We start from the raw sequence: 25,555 nt of genomic DNA, 5'->3' as shown, positions 1-25,555 counted from the left end.
GTAGTTTTGAATTCCTCTTATAGCAAGGCATTAATAATGGAAATCATTATTTTGGTTGATAATGTAATTTTCTGCATACCATGTATGCTGTATTAGTTCATTACACAGACCCTTCCACAGGAATCTTTTTTCACTGCTCACCAGACATGGAGGGAGATCTTCCCTGGGGATTGGTCTAGGTAGTAAGCACTTTGTGCAATCAGCTTACTATAAATCATAGAGAAAAACATGGCAGTGCTCCAGCCATAACCAAAGGAGCTTTTAGAATCTTGTCGTTGTATGGTACATGGTGCTGTACATGACCCAGAGATATATGAAGCATTTCAACCACACTACTAACCACTTAGTTTCAGTTCTTACTTCTCACCCCCGTGAGTCAAACCCATCAGCCTGCCATAGCACCTACTAATTTATAGATTTCATCCCAAGAGCACATCTGCACACTCATGAGAAGGCCTGTCTGGTCAGCTGTTTCCAGAGTCATGGCACAAAAGCAACCAAGAAGGAAAGAACCTGTAGCTGCATGTGTGCTTTGGTGAATTTAGGTCTTTAGGAGGTTTTATTTTTTCCTGTATATGCCAGGTTTATATCAGGAAGTCCTGATGTGACGATGGTGGTAATAAAGAGATGAGATCTCACAGTCCTGCTCTCTAGTTGTATTCCCACACTGATGTACCTTTTCTCCCGCTCTAATGAAACATCTTATAAGAAAAAGAAGATACTGAAAGCATTAGATTTGCTGTGCAAATTGTGTAATTCTTTATAAGCCCAAGGATTTCTGCAATGCCAGGCTGAGCTGTTGCAGCATAATACGGAAGTTTGAATTTCGGGAGTACTTGAATGTGCTTAATATGATTTCTAACAAAATGCTGCTAAATGAAGTACTTGTTAAACAGGAAACAAGAAAAAAATCCTGCAAAGATATGATGTAGCTTCCACTGGGAAAGTGTCAGGTACTGCTTCTTGTAAAAAATAAAGCATTACTTAACTAATTCAAAATCCAGATAATTTTCCTTAGGAAAAAAATTAGCAGTAAACCATTCAGGGGCTGGTGGATTCCTTTTTTTTCTTAAGGATGGTAAAGATTTTTGCAGAGACATCAGCAAAGAGCAGCTTTCTGAGCTGTTCCCTGCCAATTGCTGACAAAGGCAGTCCTAATGAATCATTCTGAATTGTGATCATGTGCTACCAGCCCACAGTGAGCTGCCAAAGAGGAAGTGCAGCTTGTTTTCTTTCATTTTCTTGATTCCTATGCTGTAGGAAGATGAAAGGAGAAGGAGGAGGAGGCAACAGCGGCAGCCAAACTTAAATAATTCTGACGATTCCCGATATCAAATGGAGGCCCCTGAGTGGGACCCACTGAAAAATGACACCCTTCCGCCGACCCTGACGCCAGCTGTCCCTCCGTATGTGAAGCTGGGCCTGACCATTGTATATACTGTTTTTTATTCACTGCTTTTTGTGTTCATCTACGTCCAGCTCTGGCTGGTGCTTCACTACAGGCACAAGAGGTTCAGTTACCAAACTGTATTTCTGTTTCTCTGCCTGTTTTGGGCCTCTCTTAGGACAGTGCTCTTTTCATTTTACTTCAAAGACTTTGTCACAGCAAATTCTCTGAGCCCCTTCATCTTCTGGCTTCTCTATTGCTTCCCAGTCTGCCTCCAGTTTTTCACCCTGACCCTGATGAATCTTTACTTCACACAGGTAAGCAACAGATATGAATTGATTAAATCTAGATGAATGGTAAAGCCTTATTATGTGAGCATCATGAGAATGTAATTTACGAATTGGCAATGCAAAAAGCAAATTTCAGTTGTTTATTTGGGTATTTTCACTTCTGGTCTATATGCAAGTGATCAGTGTTACAATGAAACCGGAGGCTGAAGTGCTCACTGTGAGAGTATCAATTAACAATATCTACTGTCTATAAAAATAATTCAAAGGTTAAAGGAAAAATGTATAGGAGAGCTTGGAATTTGGACCCAAAATGTCATTCTATTATTATGCCTTATTATTGTTATTAGACTTTATAAACCCCCTAGCTTATCAGACTTGATATCTGTGTGCAGTCAGAATTGTAATGTCTGATTTTGCCAGGAACAAACCCCCAGTCCCAGTTTTTTTGTAAGCTGGCTAATGTTTCTGAGTGAGATTTCTATTATGTGTATAACAATTGAAACTGTTGATGGAGTCCTACTGTGGGCCCAAATTCCTGTAAAGATCTGTATTACAAAACAGCTTTGCCTCTGTTCAATAAGTTGTGCACAGATACACCCTCTATTTCAAGGACTTTCTGATGTGAAGGTGATTTAGCTGTATAGTGGAGTAAAGGAAATAGTATCTCCATTTCAGGTAGAGGTCTGTAGAGTGTATCTGTGCCATGGACATCTAAGAAGCCAGATGTGTTAAGCTGCTCAGGGCTCCAGGTTGCTGCAGCTAGAAGAGCTTGGAAATATTTATGGTGAGCATGGCTATCTTGCACTTGGCTGAAGGATGGGATATTGGCATGCTGAGACAAAGAAAGGCTGCTGGACTTACCTAAGATCTCACAGGAAACTTGCAAGAGGGCAGAGACTGGATTCTTTACCTCCTCAATCCCACTGTAGTGCCTGGAGCAGAATGCAAAGCCTGCACTCATGTGGCCCTGATCAAAGTCCACTTTCCCAGTGCAGGAGCAGTTGGTCAGGAGAGCATCAGCCAGCCCTAGAGCACACCAGGCAGTGCTCAGGATGCTTTGGGTGTTGCTGTGTGCCCCAGTTGGAACCAGCTCGGGCTCCTGGGGGTGCCTGGTGCTGGTGCTTCTGTAGTCCCCATGGTGTTCAACAGTGCTCTGTAGTGATGACAGGCCTTATCAGTTCTGAACAGCCTAACTGGAGACATCAGGCTGCATGCAAGAACTGCTATCCCAGAGCTGAGAAAGCAGTAATGGTAAGCATGACAGCTGTAAGAAAATCACTTGAGTTGTAGGGGATATTAAATCCTTAAAACCACATACCCAGTTTTGTGCTTAGGTTTGCTTTCATGGATTCAGTGTCTGAGACGCCTGCTCACTCACCCTGCTCCACTCCCTGGTACTTGAGATATATTAAGGGATTACAGGAACCTTTCATCTGCATACTACTCAAATCCAGTTCAGGCATGTGGTGATCTATGCTTTATCCCATAGCTAGTGTCAGAGTCATTTGATAACTGCAGCTTCCTAGGGCCAAATGTCCATCAGCACACAGTCCACCCCATAACTGCTGGGACTAAGTCACAGCCTTAGGTCAGACTTTCCTTCAGACATGCATGTAGGGCTGCTGTGGAGGCAGAATGCAGCATCCTGGCTCTTGGCCAAGAGAAGCCTGGCTGGAGCGAGCAGGGGGGAGCACAGCAGTCTGTGCAGAGTGTCAGCACTCAGGAGGCTTTAGTACTGCAGGTAACAGTCCTTTTGTCTAAGGAAGATCTGAAAAGACAGCACACAGAATGAACACATATGTCCTTTTCACTTATTTTTAGCGTTGTTGTCTGATAGCATTCAGGAAGTACAAGTCAGTGGTTGGAAACAGAAAAAATGCAAAGGCTGGTGGTCCTGCCTTTGAGACAGGATTTCTGCTTTGTCATCCTGAGTCGTCATGATCTTCCTCTGAGCCCCTCTGAAAAAGAGTGGAATAGTTACCTGTCTTGAAGAGCTGCTGTGAGGCTTTTGAAACAGTATTTGCAAGGGACTTTCAGAGTTTATGACGTGCATCATAATCTTTAAATTGGGCCACTGTAAACATAAGAGTAGCATTGTTGTTTGCTCTAGAGCTAGTTGCTGTCAGTGAAATTTAATCTCAAATATCTCCCTAGCTGAAACAGAAGTTTAAATAATACAAGCACAACCATTCTACAAATATATGACAGAGTAAGTGCATATATTTTTTATTCGCTGTTATTAATTCTTTACTTCTAACCATTAAAAGGTGGTTTGGCTTGAAATTCAGCATCTTATATTTAATGTACATATAGCTTTCCGCAGTAGGCAAGCAAGAACTAGTGTGAAAGGGGTGGAGAGAGAAAATTTTGTTTTCAGTAATGGCTTAAAGCTTCACAGACCTGTTTAGAAACAACTTTTATCCTTTTATTCTCTAGAAGGTGGGCAAGAAGGGTCTTTGCATTAAACCCCTGTTATTTCACTGGTGCTTAGCTAGAGGGAAAGAAGTGATTTGTGTATAGTGTAGGTACAGAGCACTGGAAGAGGTCTCATGGGTCTCTGGAATTCATTAGTTTTTATCATTTGCTGTACAGCACCCACCATTCCTAAATGTGGCACTGCTAGGAAGACTTTTAAATAGATGTGAGAAGAAAAAAAGTGATTCAAAAATATTGCAAGTCCTCCTGGCCAAACAAAAGCTCATTTGGCAAGTGCCCGAGGGTGTTTTTCGAATAGCAAGCACCTTTGAACTTGATGGAAAGTTAACCACAACTATTCTCTTTTCCAATAGGTATCCCAAAGCCATAGGGAATTTCAGCTGTGTTTTATGTGTAGCAACACAAATAAGCCCTGATGACATCAGCACAGCAAAGTTTTGTTCCCAGACTTGAGCATCAGCAGCTGCAGCAGAAGAAACTCTAGTGTGTTGGGGCAGGCGGGTTGCTAAAGCAGGGGAACTATGAAGAAAAGGGAAGTTAGAATCAAAATAGTTTTGACTCAAAACAGGAGCTTTGGGTTAAGAGCCAAGTTCAGGGTCCTTTGATACAGTTGTAATGCCCTACTTAGGGCAAGCAGAAAGAGTGCTGCAGATAAGGATTATAGAATATTAGTTCCTCTCAGAGATCCCATAATGGAGAAAATTAATATGATTTCTAATGGAATAAATAAGTGTGTCATAATTTTTATAATCCTGTATCTGTATTAATTCCCTTCTAAAGAAGAAGAATTGTGTGATCTACCCTCTCAGGAGGGTAGGCCCTCTGCCTACTTGGAAATAAGTAGAATAAATCTCAATTAAAGATGAGATCCAGTGGCATTTTTGTAAAACATTAGCACAACACCAGCAAGTAACTGCTCTGTACCAAGACAGAGCAGCCCTCTGATCCTGATCCACCAGATAGTGAGCCAAAGTGCAATTCCACATCCAGAGACCAAAAATCCCAGAGAGATATTTGCCTCACATGCAGCTTTCAAGGGTTTATTTTCTGCTTAATAGCATAATATTTTCCACTTCAAAGGGAAAGAAGTGGAGGATCCCACAGTGAGGGATCCTATGATAATGAGGAAAGCAAGGATTTCAGGATTTGGGTACTCTTTTATTTATGCCTTGCTTTTCTCTTCCCTGTCCCTGACAAGGGGACACTGAGATGAGTCCTCAGGCTTTACAGTTAGTGCTGTGGGTAAAAGAGTAAAGAGGCTCTGGAAAAAAAAAATAAGTTGCCTTTTACAGCACTCGTGAGGGGTGGGCAGAGAAGGACTTGCTTCACTTTGTCCTATTTGCTCAGGCTTTGCATTTCCCTGGGGAACAGAAAACAAATGAAGCAGGAGAGAGGCTAGGATGGAGGGTTACAGGCTCAAAGAACAAGGTCAGGGCCAAAGACTGTGAGCTATAAATTTCACTGAAAATCCCAGGCCTCCCTTGTGGCCAGGCACAGAAAACAGTTGGGTGGACTCTAGGTTTTGTCATCAGGTTGGGAGTTTCTCTAGGATGTAGGGAAAGTAATGCTGAGTTAAAGAACTGTGAGACAGCATGGGTGGAGAAGGTTGATAGGCAGATTTTACCTCTCCTTCCTCCTCCCTAACCATCTTCCCTTTTCTTTGGCATCTGGATTGGGAAGCTTACCCTGGCTCCCAGGCAGTGCTGATACAATCAGGGACTTTCAAATGAAGAGAAGTTGTACACAGTAAGATAGTTCAGAGGGGAGCTGGCCATGCCTGGCAGGGTGGGGTAAAAACAGCACAAGGCTTTCAGAAAGTTTTCATGTATTTCAGTGGAACCAGAGTAAATGTTAGCTCTGGGAGGAGAATTAAGAAAATTTCTCATTCTTCAATTACTGAAGATAACATTTCAAAAGTTCTTACCAGTGAGAGAACAGAGAGGGCTTTTTATTTTGGAGAATTTTTTTTTAAGCAGAAATCAATAAATCATATATTATAAAGTTTATTATTAATTTAAAACAAGCTTTAGATATATATAGAACTACACAGGAGTCTAAGTACATATGGTAAAGCATCAGCAAATATGTTTGGTGTAAAATGTTGCCCTTAGTATTGTATCTACAGAAGACAAATTCCAATTGAAGGTTGGCTGGCTGTCAGCATCTGACATGATGGAGCAGGTCATTTGACTTAGAAAAGAATTTGATAGGAAAGCTGCTCTTTAAAGTTTGCTATGGCTGTCATCCCCTACAATCATCCCTGTCATTTTAGGACTATTTTTACCAATTCATGGAAGCTTGAGTGTGGTAGTGAGTCATGTTGCCCATGTCTGTAGGCCTTACAAACTGTGTACAATTTAGAGAGTAGAGGGAAAACTTGCCTGTTCTGGGAAATCTGATCCAAAAGAATGAACTTGGAAGAAAGAGAGAAAGGGGGTGGTGGGCCTGGGATTGAAAGATACACAGCTGAAGAAAGGTAAACATGTGGATGATGAGGTTGTGGCATATTTTCAGGTTTCAAAGGGAAGTTTGCGTGGAGTGTGACAGAGGAAGAGAGGGACTGTGAAAAGGAACTGGGAAGGAAAAGTCCATGCTATGTTCCTTATAGTCTTTTTGAAGTGAGAAGTGGTAAACAAAGCTGAACGTCATTCCTGTGCAGAGGGCCAACTCGAGACATATGCAAGCATCTACCAGATAGCTGAGGCTTTTTGGTAAGCTGAGCTGTAGCTCCTGTAAAAGTGAATTGATCAGCTAGCACTGGAGGCACAGCAGAGGTTTGTGCCAGTCATCACATCAGTTCAGCTAAATCAGAGCATGGACATGAAAATTGCTCCAGGGAGATCTTATTTTTTCTTTTGCTTTGGGAATATCTGTCTTGGCATTGACAGCTGTTTCACTGATACTTATGGAGCCAAAATGTCTCCTGAGTAGCTGGAACCCCCATCAGCTACAATAGCCTAGCCCTGTCTGCCTGCTCTGCTGCCCAGCAGCTCTCCAGAGCTCTCTGCAGCTAAGCTGCTGATGGGTCCCATGCCATCCCCACTCCTGGGGCCTGGTAAAATGTCTCTAAGGTCAGCTGTTTACATCAGTTCCTGCAATGGGAATTTTCTCTGGTTTTATGAAGAGACTTTTGGAGTCCTTTTGAACTGCTGCAGTTTTATATGCCAGACATATACCTCAGGGGAGTGGAGGAGGGGGTGTGAGAATCTCATTTGAGGTTTCCAACCCTTTGGCAGAAACAGAGAGTCAAAACAGGATATTTCTCCTTCAAAGAACAAGCAGAAGGGGAAATACTTTTAAGACTAAAAAGTAACCCTTTAAACATAAGAAAATTAGCCAGGACTTTCACTGTGTTTCCCGTGTTCATCTTGGGCCTCTCTGAAGGATCTTTTAAAAGAGCCTGCTTTCTGTTTGCTGTTTAGTCTATTCTTAGGAGTAGTCTGGTTTGCTCTGGTTTGCTGGAAGACTTAGATGACTCAGATATTCACTGGAAGCTTTCTCAACACTGCTGTGAGGAGGGGCCATTGAGCAACCAGCCTCTTGAGCTAAATGCTAAAAGCAAAAAGCTGCACCCACACATGTAAGGTATATTGGGATCAGTTTCTGACATCCTAACTCCCACTGAACAACCTTTTATTCTGTGACAATCCCATTGCTTCCAGCATGGCTACTCATGAACTAAGGCCCCATCAGTGTTTAAGCAAAGGTGGCAGAATCTGGCTGTCAGTGCTCCTGCCTAGCAGTGAGTTGGTGAGAATTCTCCATGCCTTAAAGTGCAGCTTTCGTTCTATAGAGCATCTTTTTTTTTCTTCCCCCCCCCCCACCCCCACTTTTTTTTTTCTTTTGATACAGATGCAAAATCACAGTAACAGTTGTTTTGGTGATCTTGAATCTTGAAATCCTGTTGGATCTGTAGCAGGAGCATTGCATTTGGTTGTACCTAAGTTCTCCATGGAGATTTTGTTGGGCAGTTGTCTTGAGTTGGCTTATGTGAGAGGACTTTGTGACTTAAGAGAGACAACTAGATAATTTTTGGGGAACCACTGGAGATGCTGTTTAGGAACTTGATATTTGGTAAGTTTTGTGAAACCAGAACAACTTGTTTCCAGCTGGAAATTGCTTGTCTTGTGAAGTTCTTTGCAGAGGCTCTGAACTCTTCAGTGCCGCTCCTGAAAGGTGTCAAAGTTAATGGTGCACTCTGTGTAAGTGCTACTCTCATGGGTGAGGACTGTGGAATGGCCCTAGAGACAAGGATTACTTTAGTTCCATTGAGATCAGGAATCTGCTTCCTCCCTCCCTTCCAGAATAAGAAGGGTAGGCAATTAATCTTATATAATAAGTAGATGGGAAGTATTTTGAAGCTCATCCCTTTTCTGAAAGTGACAGCTACTCTCAATTGCACAGCAAAAGTACAGAACATTTGTAAGCCCCTTGTACCTTTCCTTTCAAAAGCAAGTGAATAAAACAACTTAAACCTTCTTTCTGAAGTCCTATGAGATTTCATTATCCAGGAATTTGCAGAATGAATCACAAAACTCTTCAAGAAGGGATACTATCAGAGATGTTATCTGATCAGATATTATCAGATATTTGAAAACATCATCAATGGTTGCAGAATATTTTTAGAGACTTTTCCCCCATTTTCAATTTTATTCCCTGTTTGCAGAAAAACTCAGTGTTCTCTGCTGCTTCAGCTAGTGCTAAGCAGGCTGATGCATCACAAAATTAATTTCCATGTCAAGGCAGCTGTTTATGGTGAATAGTACTTAAATGACAAGTTGTTCCAGGAGCTCTGGAACAAGCTGAGCCTGATTTTCTCTAGATCTGTGTCTCATGAATGACTCTCAGTTGTTCCCATAGCTGGAGAATTTCTTACAATATTTTGCTAGGCAGACTCTCTCCTATTGGTTGATGCATAGAATCATTATGTAGGCTTCTCGCAGAGGACATATATTAGGTGCATTTATGGAGTTTGTTTTTTCCTTTGAGTTATTGATTTTTAGAAGGGTGATAAAGGATTGTGTCTTTGATACCTCAAGATACTTTGATAATTCATTTTCTCGTCTGTTTTCTGAAGTATTTTAAGATCAGTAAAAGCCAGATAAAGAGATTGGCAGGCAGACACGTCTGCAGTCACATTGTGATGATTTAAGTCCCGTTTCCTTGGGAAAGCACAGTAATCATAGCAAATGTTATGCAAACATTACTAAAGGGCATGCAAAACCAAGGTAAATGGATAAGATAGCATAACTTGAGAAAATGATTGGGAAACAACCCAGAATAAGTTGTATACCGTGCGGTTTTTATAATAATAGTAACCAGTGTTCTTTCTTGTTGGTTTAAATGAACATTTGTAAATTAAGTTTGTTTGGAAACCATGTTAGCTTATAAAAAAGCAATGATTCTTTCAAGTATTTTTTTAATAAATAAGACACAAAATATGGAAATATATTTTTGTGTAATTAAACAGCTATGACTGATGGCACCTAGCTACATTACAGAAAACTTGTCAGTATTTTATCTTTTCTGGTACAGCAAGCTGACTACTGGGCCTGAGCTATCTCTCTGTAAAAGCACATATTGTTGTAAAGTGAAGAGACAGTCAGCAGAAGCCAAATAATACCTCAGAGTACAATAATGAGTTTGGCTCTCAATGGCATCTTTGTGGCAATGTAACATGAATGTAAAAGTATATATCTTATTTCAGGCCAGGGCACTAGGATGGGCTTTTTATGGGAACATTGAGCTTGGTGTGAACTGGTCTATGTGAGAGACATGTCAGGTCATGTAAGAACCTATAATAATTTCCCTCCATGATTACAGTGGCATTGATCATTTTGTTAATACTGGTATGAAGGACCTTATTCCTAAACCAGAGTAAGTGAAAATAATAGTGTAGACAATTTGTATAGAAGTGCAACTGCTCACCTGCTGAGTGGTTCTAGTACTTTGCTAAGAGCTTGCTGCCATGGGTGAGCAATCCATGCAAATTTGTTATGTAACAAAACCTGTCATGACATATCTTGTGGCCTGAGACACAATTGCTGTGACTGACAGTGTCTTCCTTTGCTGACATGTACACTATGTTTGATGCAATATTTTTTTGTTTTGCAGGTGATTTTCAAAGCTAAGTCAAAATATTCCCCAGAGCTACTGAAATACAGGTAAGAAATATGCAAACATTCAATGTGGTAAAGAAAAGTATCCGTGCTGTTTGAGAAACGTCTTTTCTAATTTGTGGCACCCATATTTCAGCTATTCATATTTGTACACCAATGTTTTATGATGATGGTTCTGAAGCCACTTTCTTCCTATGACTTTTAGGAGACTGTGTCCTTTCCCAACACAAGGATAATTTTTTGACAGTCACATATTTCAAAGGCAAATATTTCAAATGCAAGGGGGAAACACCCACTCTGGGGATTTGTTTACTGCTTCTTAACATTTGTATTACTAGATAGATTCAGATCCAGTGCTGAAAAAGCAGTGTGATGTTTGGGCTTTTTGGCAGGAATGAGTGGGAGTGGGTGTGTTTTAATCTGTGAGGTCAGTGGTAACAGAAATCTTAAAAGTTTTGGGAAGATGACGGACAAGTTGTGAAGGGAAAGAGCTAGGGAAAATGGATTCAATTTTGTGATGTGTTTGGGAGCTTATAGATAAACTGCCCTGATTCCACAGAGTGAGGTTATGGTAGCTTTGCCTTTAGGTGGAGAGATTCATTTGGCATCTTGTTGTGGAGAAGCTGTCAGGATGTACTTGAAGGAACTCCAAAGGGCAGTAATGTCCAGAAAGCTCAGGAAGAGCTCAATAAATTAATGTTTGTTGTGGCAACACCTAAAAGCCTCAGTTGGCCAATGTTGTTTAGAAGGAGGAGAGAGAGAGAGAGAGAGAGAGAGAGAGAGAGAGAGAGAGAGAGAGGTTGTCTCCATTCTAAACAAATAATTTACAATATGAATTCAGGATAGGAAAAGAGAGTAATTTTAAACCGCAATCTGACTTGTTACTTGCTGATGGATAGAACATAGTACTGTATCAACAGGGCAAATATTGTCACTGTCCTTGCTCTAGAAATTTGTTATCCTACTGGGTTTTCATACAGTTTGTGGGGCAATCATCAAACCAAGTGCTTTGAGAACCATGTTTGTTATAAGGGCAGTACAGTGAGAGCAGATTTGAGGTGGGCTGGGGAAGGCATGGGAAATGCAGGATGTAATGGCTGACTCAGGAGTGTGAACTCCAGGCTGAAGTGCAGCTTTGAATCCCCCTTTGGCACTCTGGCTCCCATGGACAGAAAATCCAGGTGAATGGGCTGCCAGCCCAGGCAGGTCCCCCCAGAGCAGATTTGCCTGCCCCTGATGGGGCACATGGGCAAGAGGAGCAAAGAGGATTGCTGTGCTCAGAGCCTGGGCTGCAGGTCAGGGTGGTGGAGAACTGCCTGTGGACAGGTTCCTGCATGGCTTTAGAGGTGAGAGCTGGAGGCTTTGAACCTCATGTTACTGATGCTTGTGGCAAGGCTTTATTCCTGGACACTGCTTGAAAATGTCTTTCTTGAGGCACAGGGAGCTTGTGATATTTAGTCAATGCCTATGAAGTGTCTACATTAGCAGCTTGCATGTAGCTCTTGGAACATTTGTGTTCCTAAATACAAATGTACTGTGGCTAGAATTACTCATGCACAGACCAGTCTCCTCACGACAGCTCCATGTCTGCCCTGACTCTTCCCTACTGGATTTCTAGTACAAAATCACTCCTGGATCTGGCCTAGCTTTTTCTTTCTTGTTCAGCTCTCTTGGTAAGGGTTTTCACTTTTATTTTTTTTTTGTCATCTAGATCTCAGCATGAGTTCAGTTAGTCTATCTAAAAGAGCTCTATTAATAAAACTGACCTTGCTTCCTATCTTATACAGGGCAATTGAATTGATGTAATATATGCACAACCACAGATGAATTAATTGTAACAAGCTAGTGATAGAGCACAGACTCATGCAGTAGCTTGTGTTGGGAAGGACCTTCAAAGATCAACTAGTCCAACACATGGCCTACAGGCAGGGACATTTTCATGAGATCAGGTTGCTCAGATCTTGAGGGAGAGATGAATGATGGAAAGATGAAAGGCCTACAGACAGGTCTGGAATCTGCACTTACTTAATCTGATTTTTCTTCATTAGTAAATGTCCACTTTTTGATTTTTTTTCCCTCCATTTTCTTTAATGAGTATCAGACCTTATTGCCTGGTATTGCCACTTTGGCAACAGATGATTGCAACAGATGGGGCAACTAAGAAGTAGGACTGCTGTCTGTGTACTGACACAGGTCTCAGAAATCAGAATAAATTCAGATACCAAAAAAAAAAATTAAAAAACACCCCAAAAATCCTATTGGGGATCCAGTATCTTAAGCAAACTTTATTCAGAACAGCCTTCACAATATTAGTAAAAGTGCTCAAGGTGAAGCCTGTGCCAGCCCAATTTAATATTTCAACAGTCCTTCAGCCTGTCTCCCTGGACTTGGGGATTTCTTACTGTCACCAGGTTTGGATGAGACTTGCTGTGCTGTGTGTGCATGTCTTGTTACACACAAGCCTCAGACACTGCAATCAAAATACAGTAGTTTCAAACAGATTTTCTTGCTAAACAAGGCAAATCTCACTGCATTTATCTGAGGTTTTATTTTCAGCTCAGAGGAAAACTTATGGGTGCATTCAGCCTGACACAGGAAGAACAGAACAGCCTGGCGTGTCTTCCTCAGCCAAACCAGATTACACACGGCTCCTTTAAAGACTAGTCCCAAAGTGGGGATTAGGCACAATAGGCCTTTGAACTTTCACTTGTGCTTTCACTGGTGCAGTCTGGAAGCACCTCTCCTGCCCTGCTTTTCTGTTTTCTACAAAAATCCATGTGCTTCTTCATGCCTTGTAGGTGCCCTTATAGTTGAATTGAATTGAATCTCAGCCTTTAATCTGCTGAGACCCTAAAACTTCCCCTAGAGAGACAGCCTTCACTTGTATCAGTGCTTTTCCATAAATTCAGCAACAATGCTTCTATGGCATTGCAAATCAGGCAGCTGTTTCCTCGGCCACATCATGTTAATAAGGGGGCTGGAAGATCATTATGTGAAGAGCTGCACAACTCACTGCCACAACCGCTCACCCTGGCACATATGGGAGTGTGTGGGCATGAGAGTGTCACAGTGAATTTTTATTTTTTTTGCTAAAGTCTGCAAAGGAGGAGCCTGGCCTGGAAGCCTCTCAGCCTTGCTGGTTGCAAGCCAGCTTGCTGCTGCATGCCAGCATGCAGGCTGTGCTGCAGCAGAAGGTCCTTCTGGGTAAAGTGAGCAGAAGGAGACACACTGTTCCACAAGCAAGGCAGATGTAAGAGTCTGCCTTTCCTCACAAGCCCCCACACAGGGACTAGAGATGGGATTTTGGGAGGGGAAGGAAAGCAAGGCATGAGACCACTATTTAAAGACTTCTGAGGTACTAATAAAAGTTGCAAATGTGCCACCATTACAGAGGAAACTGTGTGAAAGAGGAGCTTCAGGAGTGCAAAGCTTCCAGCATTAGACTATGAATTTTAAAGGAACTACCTCCAGCTGCTTATCCTAAAAACAGAGCCCTGCCCTGGAAAGTTAAGAATGAGCACAATCTTCCTGTTGAGAGGGAATTTCCGTGCCTGGCAAGGAAAAAACAGCATCCTTACTCACTGCCAGATATAGCTGGAAAGAAAGGCATTTATTCACAAGCTTTCAGGCTTTCCCTTCTCCCTGTAATACAGTGAAAATATCTCAGAGGTATATCTCCTCCTTTCCTGCCCTCTGAAAAGAAGCCAGCTATGCTTCAGCTTTGTAGCTGCATTGGTGCTAACCCGAAAGAATATGAATGTGTGAAAAGATCTCTACTTTGTAAAATATTGTTAAACAGTCAGAGCCGGATTCCTCAGGGACAGTCTGTATGTTTGTTATCAGCCAAATTCAAAGTTCCCAACAGGCATGAAAAACTGTGGCCAAAACCTCTTGTTCAGTGACTGCAGATTATGAATCTTACGTAATTGCCTTGATCAGCAATGATAATGAACTAAGCAAATACTTGAAATGGAAGCATGCTTTTTTGTTCCCTTTGCTTTTTTTTTTAATGGAAAGCCCCACAGATTTTTGTAGCCATAAGGATGAATTAGAAGCAGGAATAAAAAAAAAAAATTACATACCATGTAATACCTTGATTACATGGAATACTATTATTGTAGGTATCAGTGCTGGGTAGGTTGGGAAAGAACCAGATGGATAAAAACAGTCCAGCTCCTGGACTTGTCTGTCACATGTTGGTTCCAGGTCTGTTTCAGTGGTTGTGTAAACACACCTTTTTCCTGGCTTAGATAGCAAGATGCCAGCCCAGAATCAATATGCATAGTTAAATTTCTTGATATTTCTTTCAAAAGGTTGACCATGACCAAATTGTTTAGTAAAAGAGACAGAGATGGAAGCTAGGGAACCAGTAACTTGGGGATTTTTCCTGCTGTTAGACACTTCCCTAATTTGATATCTGATAGCAAACATTAACAGTCAGTGATGGTTTATATGGCAGTGGCGGTATAGTAAAACTGGGGTCAAAACCAGTAAATTCCAGGCAAGTCAGCCTTTGGAAAGGTTTCTTCATGGGGTGAGTAGGCAGAGGGTTTGTTCTCTGTGTGAAGTGGACAGTCTAAGAAGGTACATGTACTTTTTAGAGTCGTTTTCAAGAATTGTGCTGCTGTATTTCTGCTGCAATCTTCCATGTTTTGCTGCTTGATAGTAGTTTCTTTACTTACAGCTTGTTGTGTAACTGTAAAAACAGGTTTGAAATGAGCTAGGTTAATCTCTCCAGCAATCTAGAGCACTTTGATTTTTGGCTCAGGCAGCTGTAGCAGCCCAACACAGGCAGATTTCATTTCTCAGAGTGCAGCTTCCATCTCATGATTGACACTTGCTGAACAATGTTGCTAAAACTGTTTTCTTCTCACTCTCCCAGGTTGCCCCTCTACCTGGCTTCTCTTTTCATAAGTCTCCTCTTCCTCTTGGTGAATTTAACATGTGCAGTATTGGTGAGGACACAGAATTCAGAGAGAAAAATAATTGTCTCTGTCCGGGTGGCAATTAATGACACGTTGTTTGTGCTGTGCGCTGTTTCACTCTCCATCTGCCTGTATAAGATCTCCAAGATGTCTTTAGCCAACATTTACTTGGAGTCCAAGGTAAGGTACATTTTCAGTTCTTTTCAAGTACCTTCTGAGATACAAGGGCAGTGCAAAGCAAAGCCACAAAGCCTGAGAGCTGGAGGCCTTAAACTTCACAGCCTGCACTTGGCTGGCCATTGTGTTTGTGCATAATTAAATACTAAATAGTAGCAAGAGAGCTTTTGGTTAAAAGCAGTGAATACACAGATGTGTATTTTTGAGGCAGATTTTGCATAACCTTTTGGCTGGAGTTTCTCACAGCTCTTTTTCAAGTGGACACTGCTTTCTCTGGGTCATTACCACAACAAATCCTTTAAAAATCTAAGTTTCAACTGCTATTTAGAAAACCTTATCACAGAATTCCTCTCTACATTTAATCAGATGAAATTAGTACATTTCCTGTTTAATCAAATCTGGCCATGCTGCACAACAACTAAAAGTTCAGGGCTGAATAGAAGATTTAAAAACACAGCTCAGTTTTGTTTCTTTCAAGCCTGTCATTTGCTGACCAAAGGGCACTGGCAGTGGATTATTTTATTAGTAAGAAAAGTTTTTCTTGTGCTGCAAACCTCTGTAAAATAAATCTTTGTAACAAAGCAGTGTTAACCTAAAGGAGGCTTTGGTTCTCTTTTTGTTTGGTTTTGGTTCTGTTCTGTTTTCTACTCCTGAAGGAAACCCAATCTTCTTTGCTCCAAACTATTTCACAAAACCCAAAGAATCTCTAACATTATTGCAGACAGGAAAAGACAAAACACTCAGCTGATGAAAGTTTGAATGTGGAAATGAGAGTTAAAGAGTGCTTTGCTCCTCCTTTTTGCTGACCTGAAATGGGAGTTCCTCTGAGGACTTCCAGTAATGTTTGACTGCACATACTTCAGGGATACAGATGACTGAAACTGTCAGTGAATAAAATAACCTGGTTTTATCTGCTACTGTTATGCCAAAAAACTATCTAGAGAAGAAAAATCCATTCTCTGCAGTGATATGACAGAAATAGTGTTGGAGACCATGGGTGCTCTGTGTTACATGTAGGTAGGCATCAGTGCTGGGAACGTTTTATTTGCATCTCCCATTTCCTGGCATGTATCTTCCAACCACATATGAAAACACATTCATCTCCATGACCTGGCATGGGGACCATCGTGGTGCTCTGTGCCAGGGCTGTGCCAGCACCAAGGAGGGGCACAGCCCTGCCCTTAGGTGCTCATTTGGGCTGGTTCTGTGCTGGCCAGATGCATCATGTGATGGGACACACTACCAGCTTGGGGCTCCCCTTCTTTTCTGCAGGGGCCTGTGACTGGAAACTATTCCTCTGGATTTGCTTTCACTGCTGCCCTCTCCCTTCACTGACCCGCTAAGTGTATTTGACTGGGAGCAAAACCAGGACATGTATATCTGCCTTTTTGTCTTTGGTGGGAGGGAAGTTTGTTAAATTCTACATGTTTAACTATTAACTGTTAAAGAATTACAGCTATGTAGGGAAATCTATAAAGGGAAATACCAACATGGTTCTGCTCTTTGCTTCTGCTGTCTGCAATCTGTGAGTGCCACTGAGCTGGGGTATGGTATGTGCCTGTCAGCAGCTTCTCTCTGCTCTCTCTGCTGGGTTTCCATGACAGCATCACTGACTTGCTAGTATCAAAGGAGAACAGAGAAGTGCCTAGCAAACATTTCCTTTTAAAAGAATTTCCTGCTTGCTAGTATTGCCACAGCTTTCACCATTGCCTGCTATGGATCTGGCTTTAAATCTTGAGTAGTTGCAGTCTCTTGGCTCATCCATGGCTGCAAGTTAAGGCCTGGTGGATGGTGGTGTTTCCAGGCTGTTACAAGCTGGAATTCAGAGAATTGACTGCACTGGGTATTTTTGGAGCCTGGCTGTTCACTGAACCAATGTTATTTTGCTGGGAAGACAGGCAAGTTTGTTTTCCACAGGCTTTTTTAAAAAGCTCCCTGAGCTCCTCCTAACTTATGCTCGCTGGGGAGGGCAGACTGAGGAGCTGGGTCAATAAAGCTGCAGGGTCAATAGCCAGCAATGTGGGTGAGCAGCACTGGGGCCCTGGTAGTCTCCTGAAGTCCAGGAACTCAGGACTTGGTGACTTGGGAAGGCTTGGTGACTTCCCCTGATACTTCTTTAGCCCTTCTGCTATGTGTACTCTGCCAGCCACAATGCTTTGAACCTCTGCCCCTCAGCTGCAAACCTGGAAGCAGAGTGTGTGAGCAGAGGGAATAAGATAAGATGCAGACTTTCCAGTCTCCTGCACTGGCTTAAAAGGTCCTGTGGCAGGGAGGAGCAACTTCTCTCCTGGCCTGTCTCTCTCACATAGATGAAAGGAACCCATCCTCCTGGTGTGGGTCTCTGCCAGGAGAGGGAGAGGGCAGGGCTAGAGAAGCAAATAACTGCAAGGCAACTTACCTCTAAATGCACACAGCACTTTAACCCATCTTTCCTCCTTTGGCTGTGCAAAGCACTATTCCAGAGCCAACTACAAAGAATTTACTTTGAGTTTCTTTCAAAGCCAGTCCCATTTTTGTACATCTGTCCGCCTCTCTGATCAGAGGGATCACACAGATTCCTGCAGCCATGGCTCCTGGATTCCTTCCTTCCATCCTTCCTTCCTGCTACAAATCCTTTGCTGGTGTCTCAGACCCTGACAGTCACCCTGCCCGCTTGACATAGAGGTCAGGCACTTACTCCTCTCACTGGATCAGGCTCTTTCCCCTGCTCTGTCCAGTTTTCTCTCTAGGCTTGGGAAGTGTTGCAATTTCACACTTGCAGTCCCATTCCTCCCCTTGTGCCCAAGCTGCCACTCAGACTGCCCTGCCATGGTCACTCTGCCCATAGGCTGTGCTTCCACTTTGTCTCCTCTGTGTTGACATTAGCTAAGGCAGGATGTTCTGTTCCTGTCTGTGCTGTGTTTAACTGCTGACTGTTGTGACCTGCTCTGTACTTGTGAAATTGGTGCAAAGCAAGCAGATGTAAAAAGATGCAAGGTTGCATCATGCTAGCCAGCATCTGATACAGGATACTCTGTAGCTAGTGCAGAGCTGAAGGCTGAATTCTGTCACTCCACCTCATATCAGGAGTGGGTCTTACATGTTTTCAGTGCCCTGAAAAATAGCACTTGTTCAATAAAATGTAGAAATTAGTCACAGCCCATCTTGGTAAAGGCTGCTACCATTGCCTGGAAACCACTGTGCTGAATAAAATACAGGAATATACAAAGAATAGAATATATTGGCCAAAGAAGGAAAGAAAAGTATTGACAGAGACATGAGTAGCATGAGCCAGAGTAGCATGACAACTCTTGAAGTCCATGCAAAGCAAATTGTTCTCAACTTCCCTTATGAATAATAATAACAACCTGTGCTTAAATCTCTTCCAGGGCTCATCTGTCTGCCAGGTGACAAGTATAGGAGTGACTGTTATTCTACTTTATACCTCACGAGCCTGTTACAACTTGTTCATCTTATCATTTTCCCAAACCAAGAAAGTCAACTCTTTTGATTACGATTGGTACAACGTGTCAGATCAGGCAAGTATGGAAATATTGGCTAATGAGAAAACCTCATTCTCTATCTGATGATTGACTTGCTAAATGCTATCACAAGAGGAATAAATATATTAAAGCCCTACTTTTTTTTCTTTTATTCAGTATACTGAGATTGTTTTGCTCCAAGAATACAAATTTCTGATAATTTTGGCATATGGATAAAAAAATCCAGTTCTGTGCTAAAAGAAGAAAGTAACCACAAGACAATTTTTAAAAAAATCATTATTTTATTTACCTTGATTTTATTGTCAAAAGAAAGAGCATGTTTTATTAAACAGACAGGTATTTTTTCCATTATGAAGAATGTATTGTACTTAGAGAAGCAGAAAAACAGTACTTTATTCCACTGAAATGCAGAGTTCTAAGATACCATAACATCTTCCACTGCCATCCAGAGCTGTGGGGTTATTTAATTTTGGCATTAGCATGATAATTTCTAATAGTTTGAAAATAAGGCTACTAGTCTTCCCAATCTTTAATTGCAACTGTCAATTTACATTGAAAACTAACAGTAATAAAAACACTAAAGGAAACAGAAGGGGATTATTTGTTGATTTATAATAAATTTCAGCATCTAGCTCCTCTCTCTGCTTTGAAGAATGTATTTAGGTTCCAGTATTTTTCCAGCTCTTTCAAGGCTAGGCAAAATGGGAGACCTGGGTCTGGATCATGAGTATCTCTTGTTTGACCCCAAAATCCCATGTCTCCCCTGCAATCAGCAAGCAACTGCAGATCCAAAACAGCATTCCCAGCCATGCAAGGACCTTGCATTGCCAGGATGGCCAAGCAAACCTGCAGCCATTAACAACTTTCTGTTGAGCAGTAGGTAAATCTTTAATTAAGAGGTAGGTAAAGAGTAGGTTAGGATTGCCCTCAGGACCTTGTTATAAGTTAGGGTCTGTCAAGGGACCTCTAGTCACCTCTGCAGTGCAGAGAAGAGGACTGCAGGTGTTGCCAGTGGAATTAGAGCACACAGGTTTAGGCAGAAGGGCATTAGGCTCTGACTTGTCTCCTGAATCAAGCATTTTCCCTCTTGTTAAGCCCTGAGGAGTTGCTGCTGTTCCTGCTGACCCCTTGCAGGGGACAATTCTTGCTCTGACTCCTACAGTCTGGAGTAACAGGGGTTGGTATGGCCAGACTGCTTGGTCCTGTTTGCCCTCTGGAGGCAGAGGTTGTTCACTGGGAGCTCACGGGAATGCTTTCAAGCCCCTGAATTACTACTACATTTTTTGAACATCTATTCTGGCTTGTGACATTAGGGTTGCATGGATTTTGGGGTAAGTTATTTGAAATACATGTAAAGGGCCTGGAACTGAGGAGTGGATACTCAATTTTTACAGCCAAATAAATGTACTGTAGTATTGCCTCAGGTCACTGGTCAGAAACACCCTTTTCTCTTCTGTACAAAACACATGAAAGGACAGGATTTGCTCTCCATAGCTGTGGGCAGTGGTAGAGATCTAGAGGGAAGATCACAGCTAGTCCTGCAGTAACAAGAGGGTTATTCAGCCTTAGAATGTGCACCAATTTGAACAGACCTAAGTCTTTCATTTTTAAAAGCAATGCCCTTGACCTTTGATTGTTCCTTTACAATTATTCTCAGCAGGAAAAGGACTGGAAAACTAGTTTCTCATTACCTGAATTTGATCACTTCATCAGGTGATTGCTTGCCAGGCTTTTAAGCTGGGAAGACCCCTGCATTAAACTGATATTTCTGAAGGAAAGATAGCAGGAGGGGGAAAGGGAAATCATGTACCAAAAATAGCACATTGATTTTTTGAATATGCCTTTAATCATTAGCCAGTTTAATCTAGCTCTACTGTATGGAATTTCTTGCATTGCCTCCTGCACCTTTAAATGAGCCATCATCTTTATTTTTAAACTTTGCTCTTTTACATTTCAACAGGCAGATCTGAAATGTCAGCTGGGAGATGCAGGTTACATAGTGTTTGGAGTGATCCTTTTCATCTGGGAGCTCTTGCCTACTTCCTTGGTTGTGTATTTCTTCCGTGTCCGAAACCCTACAAAAGATCTAGTAAGTGGAATTTGTTAGTGTATTTGCTAGTTAATGTCCAGGCAAATCTGAAGGGCTCAGCTGCTGAGGGATCTTTTGCTTCTTTACATTCTAACTTCTCTTTTTTAATGTTTCCTCAGCAGAATAAAAGCAACCAAAATTTCCCACTTCTTTATACTAACTCCTCTTGAAAGAAACTCATCAGGTTTATCCAGAAGGAAGGCCAGGTGTTTATCAGAAAGTTTAACTTAAAAATCAGGAATGTTTTTAAGGATAGGAACTACTTCCATTTGAGATAATACAGCACTTTATTTAGGAATCGGTGGAGAAGGAGTTTGTTGTCCAAACTTGGCATCTTTCATCACATAGCAGTGAAAATGATTGTGTGCTAACTGTTCAACAGGATTAGGAAATAATAGATTGAATTTTTTCCAAGTCAAAGACCAGTGGCCATAATAAGCACTTGCTGTCTATTTCAGAAGATCAGAAATTAAGGTGTGAATTGTAAGGATAATTCCTTATAAGTGTCCTTAATATGTAAGTAGTTAATAGATGGACAAGCATTTTTTTATAGCTGTAGGCAATGTCTCCAAGTTATCTGGTTGACAGGCACACAGGAAATATCAGCCTTCACTAGCATTACTGAGGTAAAATCTCTGTTTTTTTAGGCTAAATGAAAACCAAAGCTAATGTTGCTCAAAAGGGATGTGAGTGCTAAATACACAAGCAAGAGAAGCAAATAACAGAATAACTTTCTAGACAAGGTGATGAGTTTTATCCTCATATGCACTTTTCAGAGACAATGATAAAGCCAAAACGGACAAGGAAGTAATACCTGACACTGCACTAAGAAACCTCATGGATCCCAGTGTCCATGGCAGCCTCACTCCTGCTTAGGAGTTAACCAGGACAACTGCAAAGAGAAGAAATGTTTTTAAGTATAGGCCAGAGGTCCTGCTCTTCTAAAAAGCATCCACAGAGAGATCTCATTTCATTTGAAGTGGGCTTAGTAAAGCTAGACCCGGTGGCTAAGTTTGGATAGCATGGGGGAGATTCACAGAGAATGAAAATAAGGGAAGTGGTCTAATCACTCATTGCAAAAAGCTGATCCCATGAAGGCTGGGAATCCTGTCAAACAAGAGCTCAAATTGAGTCAAACGGGCAGTATTCTCCCACAAGACAATTGCAGTAACACTTATAACAGATTTTTGCATTGTGATTTGCAGAAAGCCTTAAATCTCTATAAATACAGAGTTAAGAAGAGGCAATCAGTGATACCACTTATTTTATGGATACCTCTCTCAGGGTAAACATTATCTGTCACATGGGTTAGGTCATATATGGGGTTTTTTTCCTCACATAGGACAAATATTTAGAGGAAGACGAGAAATAAGTAGAACTGAACAAAAATTTAAGACACTGAAGCAAGAGAAAACTGAAATTCAGTATGAGGTTACCACAAGAGGGAGACCAAGGCTGCAGGATTTTAGGCTAATGCATTCAGTAGGCTGCTACTTGGCCATAAAGCATGGGGTTAGAATTAAAGCAATCCCTCCTTTAGTTAAAAATGCCATAACAACAAGTCTGATAAGGTAAAAATCAAAATTATTCTTTATTTTTAATAAACAGTCCTGAGAAATAGTTCTTTGGTTTCATGGTTCATTTGGGACTTCAGAAACAAAAAGTTTGAGCAGAGGCATCCTGCATTCAGCATTGCTCAAACATGAAACTCCTTTCCACAAGTGATTATAGCCTGGAATGATCTGTCTGTGGGCTCTGGTGCTCCCACAGGGTTACAGCAGCATGTGGCCCTTTACCTTGCCATACCTTTAACTAGACAAATGTTGGAAATGGGGGCATGACAGAGATGTACTTAATCTTCATTTCATCTTTGTCAGAGGTATTTAACACATAAAATAAAGGGAGAGGTCAAACTGCTCTCCTTTTTAAGGCCAGAGCGATGTCATCCTGGCTTATCCACAGGCAGAGAGAACCCCTTTTCCCTGGGAAAGGGAGCAGTGGATCAGTGGTTGAGGTTCAGCAGGTTCTTAGATGTTTCTCTGTGCTGTTTCTGGAATCAAGCTGATTTCTGGCATCATGTATGTTTTCTGTTTTGACTCACAGGGAAATAAAGTAAAAACTCTTTGCAAACGAAAGTTATATATACACTTCTCTCCCTGTTTTGTCAAAGGACCTTACCTCAGGATTTGACCCTCACAGCACTATAGAGTAGATGTTGAAATTGCTTGGTGAGGGCCTAGGGGATTTTTCATATTTGGGTTTACTAAGCAGGGTAACAACCTTGAACATGATCAGTTCCTGTGGTAAGGGAGGTAAGGCACCAGGAGGGAATGTTAGCAATCTGGGAGGTAAAAATCAAATTTCTTTCGATGTTTAATGTTTTCTTCAGCTTCTCAACTGCTTCCTACTGCTCAGTTCAAGTCAACTGGCTAAAACCATGAATATCCTGGATGGACAGGAATTCAGCAGAAAGGCTGAATGCAGACTGGAGGGTTGTTTCAGAAAAAAGTCAGGTGTTAGCTAAGAAATATGGGTAAATAAAAGCTCTTGAGATCAATATTAGTATGCTGGTAAATACGAACAGTAAATGAAAAATTACTTCTGTTGTCTTCAACAAATGCAAAACTGTGTGTTTTATTTTGGAAAGCATGAGGTAAGTTGGCAGCAACTTCCTCTAGAAGTCAGGCACCAAGCAATTGATAAACAGCTATTTGATATCTGTTGCAAATACTGACTGAGGTTTCCCTCCCCTCAGGCCAATGCAGGAATGGTCCCAAGTCATGGCTTCAGTCCCAGATCTTACTTCTTTGACAACCCCCGCAGATACGACAGTGATGATGATCTAGCCTGGAATATTGCTCCACAGGGGCCACAGGGCAGGTGAGGCACAAGAGTGAGCTCCTTGCTTCCCAAAACAGAGGAGGAGGAACTCTGACACATCACAGAAGATGGATGTAAATTGTCTGGCTGCAATTGCTGCATAAATCCCAGCAGGGTGAGGGGAAGCAAAGGGGGAAGCTGAAGTGGAAAGGCAGCACTGAGTGACCGTGGGGATCCAAGGGCCCTGTAGATGCTATAAAGAAACTAGAGTGGAAATTGTTACATAATTCAAGAATTGTACCAATGTACCACTCATTGAAAAACTCAGGTCAGAACTTCATTTCATCCTCTATTTCTTCCCAGAGTGGCTGCAGAAGTGCCATTTACTAATTCAAGTGTGAGAGCAAGACTGCCTAGAAAAACAGCTGTCTCCCTACTCTGCCTGAGCAGGGAAAAACTGGACAGCACAGGCAGCAGCTTGTGATGGCTGTAGCTAGAAGCCTCTCAACTTTGGCTGCCCTGTACCATGGCTAAATATCTTGAGGGTGACCTGAAATGAAGGGAGCATCTGCTTTCCCACATGTTGAAAGTGTAGAAATATCCACCAAACTGCTGAAATCCCATATGACCCAGAACTGGCACAAAAATTCATTCTTCTCTGCACAGCTGTGAGTTTTAGGACAAGATTCCTGTCCAGGAAGGAGCATGAAAATGGTAACACCCAATTCAGAGGAGGAAAGACACTGACAGGACTCTATCCTGCCCTGAAAGGAGTCTCACTGGTGTTATCCCTTGGCTGTTCCTCTAGCTACACTATCATGTTGATAGATTAATGTAACCACTCAAAATGCCGGCTAAGTTGCCAATTGTAGTTAACATAACCCAAATCAAATTCTTGTCACTCATTCTGGTGAGACAGTGCAGTCACTGTCTGTGAGCCCAGACCATGGCTCAGTAAAGTTGCACATTCACTATTTACAGTTATCAGTCATCCTATTCCTGCATTAATTAGTTTTTCACATAGTAACTAAGTCCACGTAGGATGCTGCAGGTGGTTTGAGCCAGCCTGGTATCCCATCCTAGAGCCTGAGGCACCCTCTCTTCCATACTGAGCCATCAGTGAACCAGCCACACTGGTGACACATGCACAGCTCCCAGTGAAAGCCACACCAGCCACATGCATTGTGCCATGCTGCTCATGGGACAAAAGCCAGCATGTCAGAGCTGCAAACCATGTCCTGGTCTCTGAGACACAGACACGGGAGGCTTAGATCTCTGACAGGCCCTTGCAATGCCAGACATGGCAGGGATGAGCAGCATCACTGCTGGGATTTTCCAACACCTTCTAGAACAGCAAATCAGGGGAGGGTCTTTAGTGAACCAAGAGAATCCAGAAATAGAAAATGAACACTTGGATAATTGACAGATCAGAAAAATAAATAGCTGCCTGTACCCCTGGGGGGTTATTTTATTTTTTGCACTTCATGAGAACTACCTCTACATAATTGCATTTTCCCCATGTTCTCTAACCAGGTATCTAGAGAACCAATCTGCCAGTCACTAATTCTTCTATTTTCTTTCTAAGTTTCTCTCCAGACTACTATGACTGGAGCCATCAGAACAACAGCTTCATGGCTTACATAGGATCCCTCCAGCAAGATCCAGCACTGGACACAGACCGGCCAAGCCCTATTTAACTGCAATCAACTACAGCATTCTAGGACATTCCAATATTAAAACAAATGTTCTGAAAAACAAAGCTTAGCAACTTTTCTTCACCTTTTGGTTTTTAGAAATTTTCCTATGCACACAGAAATGAAGAACCTTGCC

General features: G+C 41.9%; 1 protein-coding gene across 1 annotated transcript; it reads left to right on the top strand.

Moving 5' to 3' along the window:
* The first annotated feature begins 1,165 nt into the window (after positions 1-1,165).
* On the top strand, positions 1,166-25,555 carry GPR137B (G protein-coupled receptor 137B). The gene is given in 9 exon segments (XM_079297477.1): positions 1,166-1,237; positions 1,239-1,259; positions 1,261-1,704; positions 10,228-10,277; positions 15,115-15,337; positions 18,703-18,856; positions 20,781-20,905; positions 23,661-23,785; positions 25,311-25,555. Coding segments are annotated over 9 exon segments (1,311 nt in total). The 5' UTR covers positions 1,166-1,180; the 3' UTR covers positions 25,423-25,555.

Source organism: Erithacus rubecula, assembly GCF_903797595.1.
Source record: "Erithacus rubecula genome assembly, chromosome: 2".
NCBI classification, from domain to species: domain Eukaryota; kingdom Metazoa; phylum Chordata; class Aves; order Passeriformes; family Muscicapidae; genus Erithacus; species Erithacus rubecula.
The sequence above is the reverse complement of the archived record's forward strand: the minus strand, read 5'-3'. Positions and strand labels throughout refer to the sequence as shown.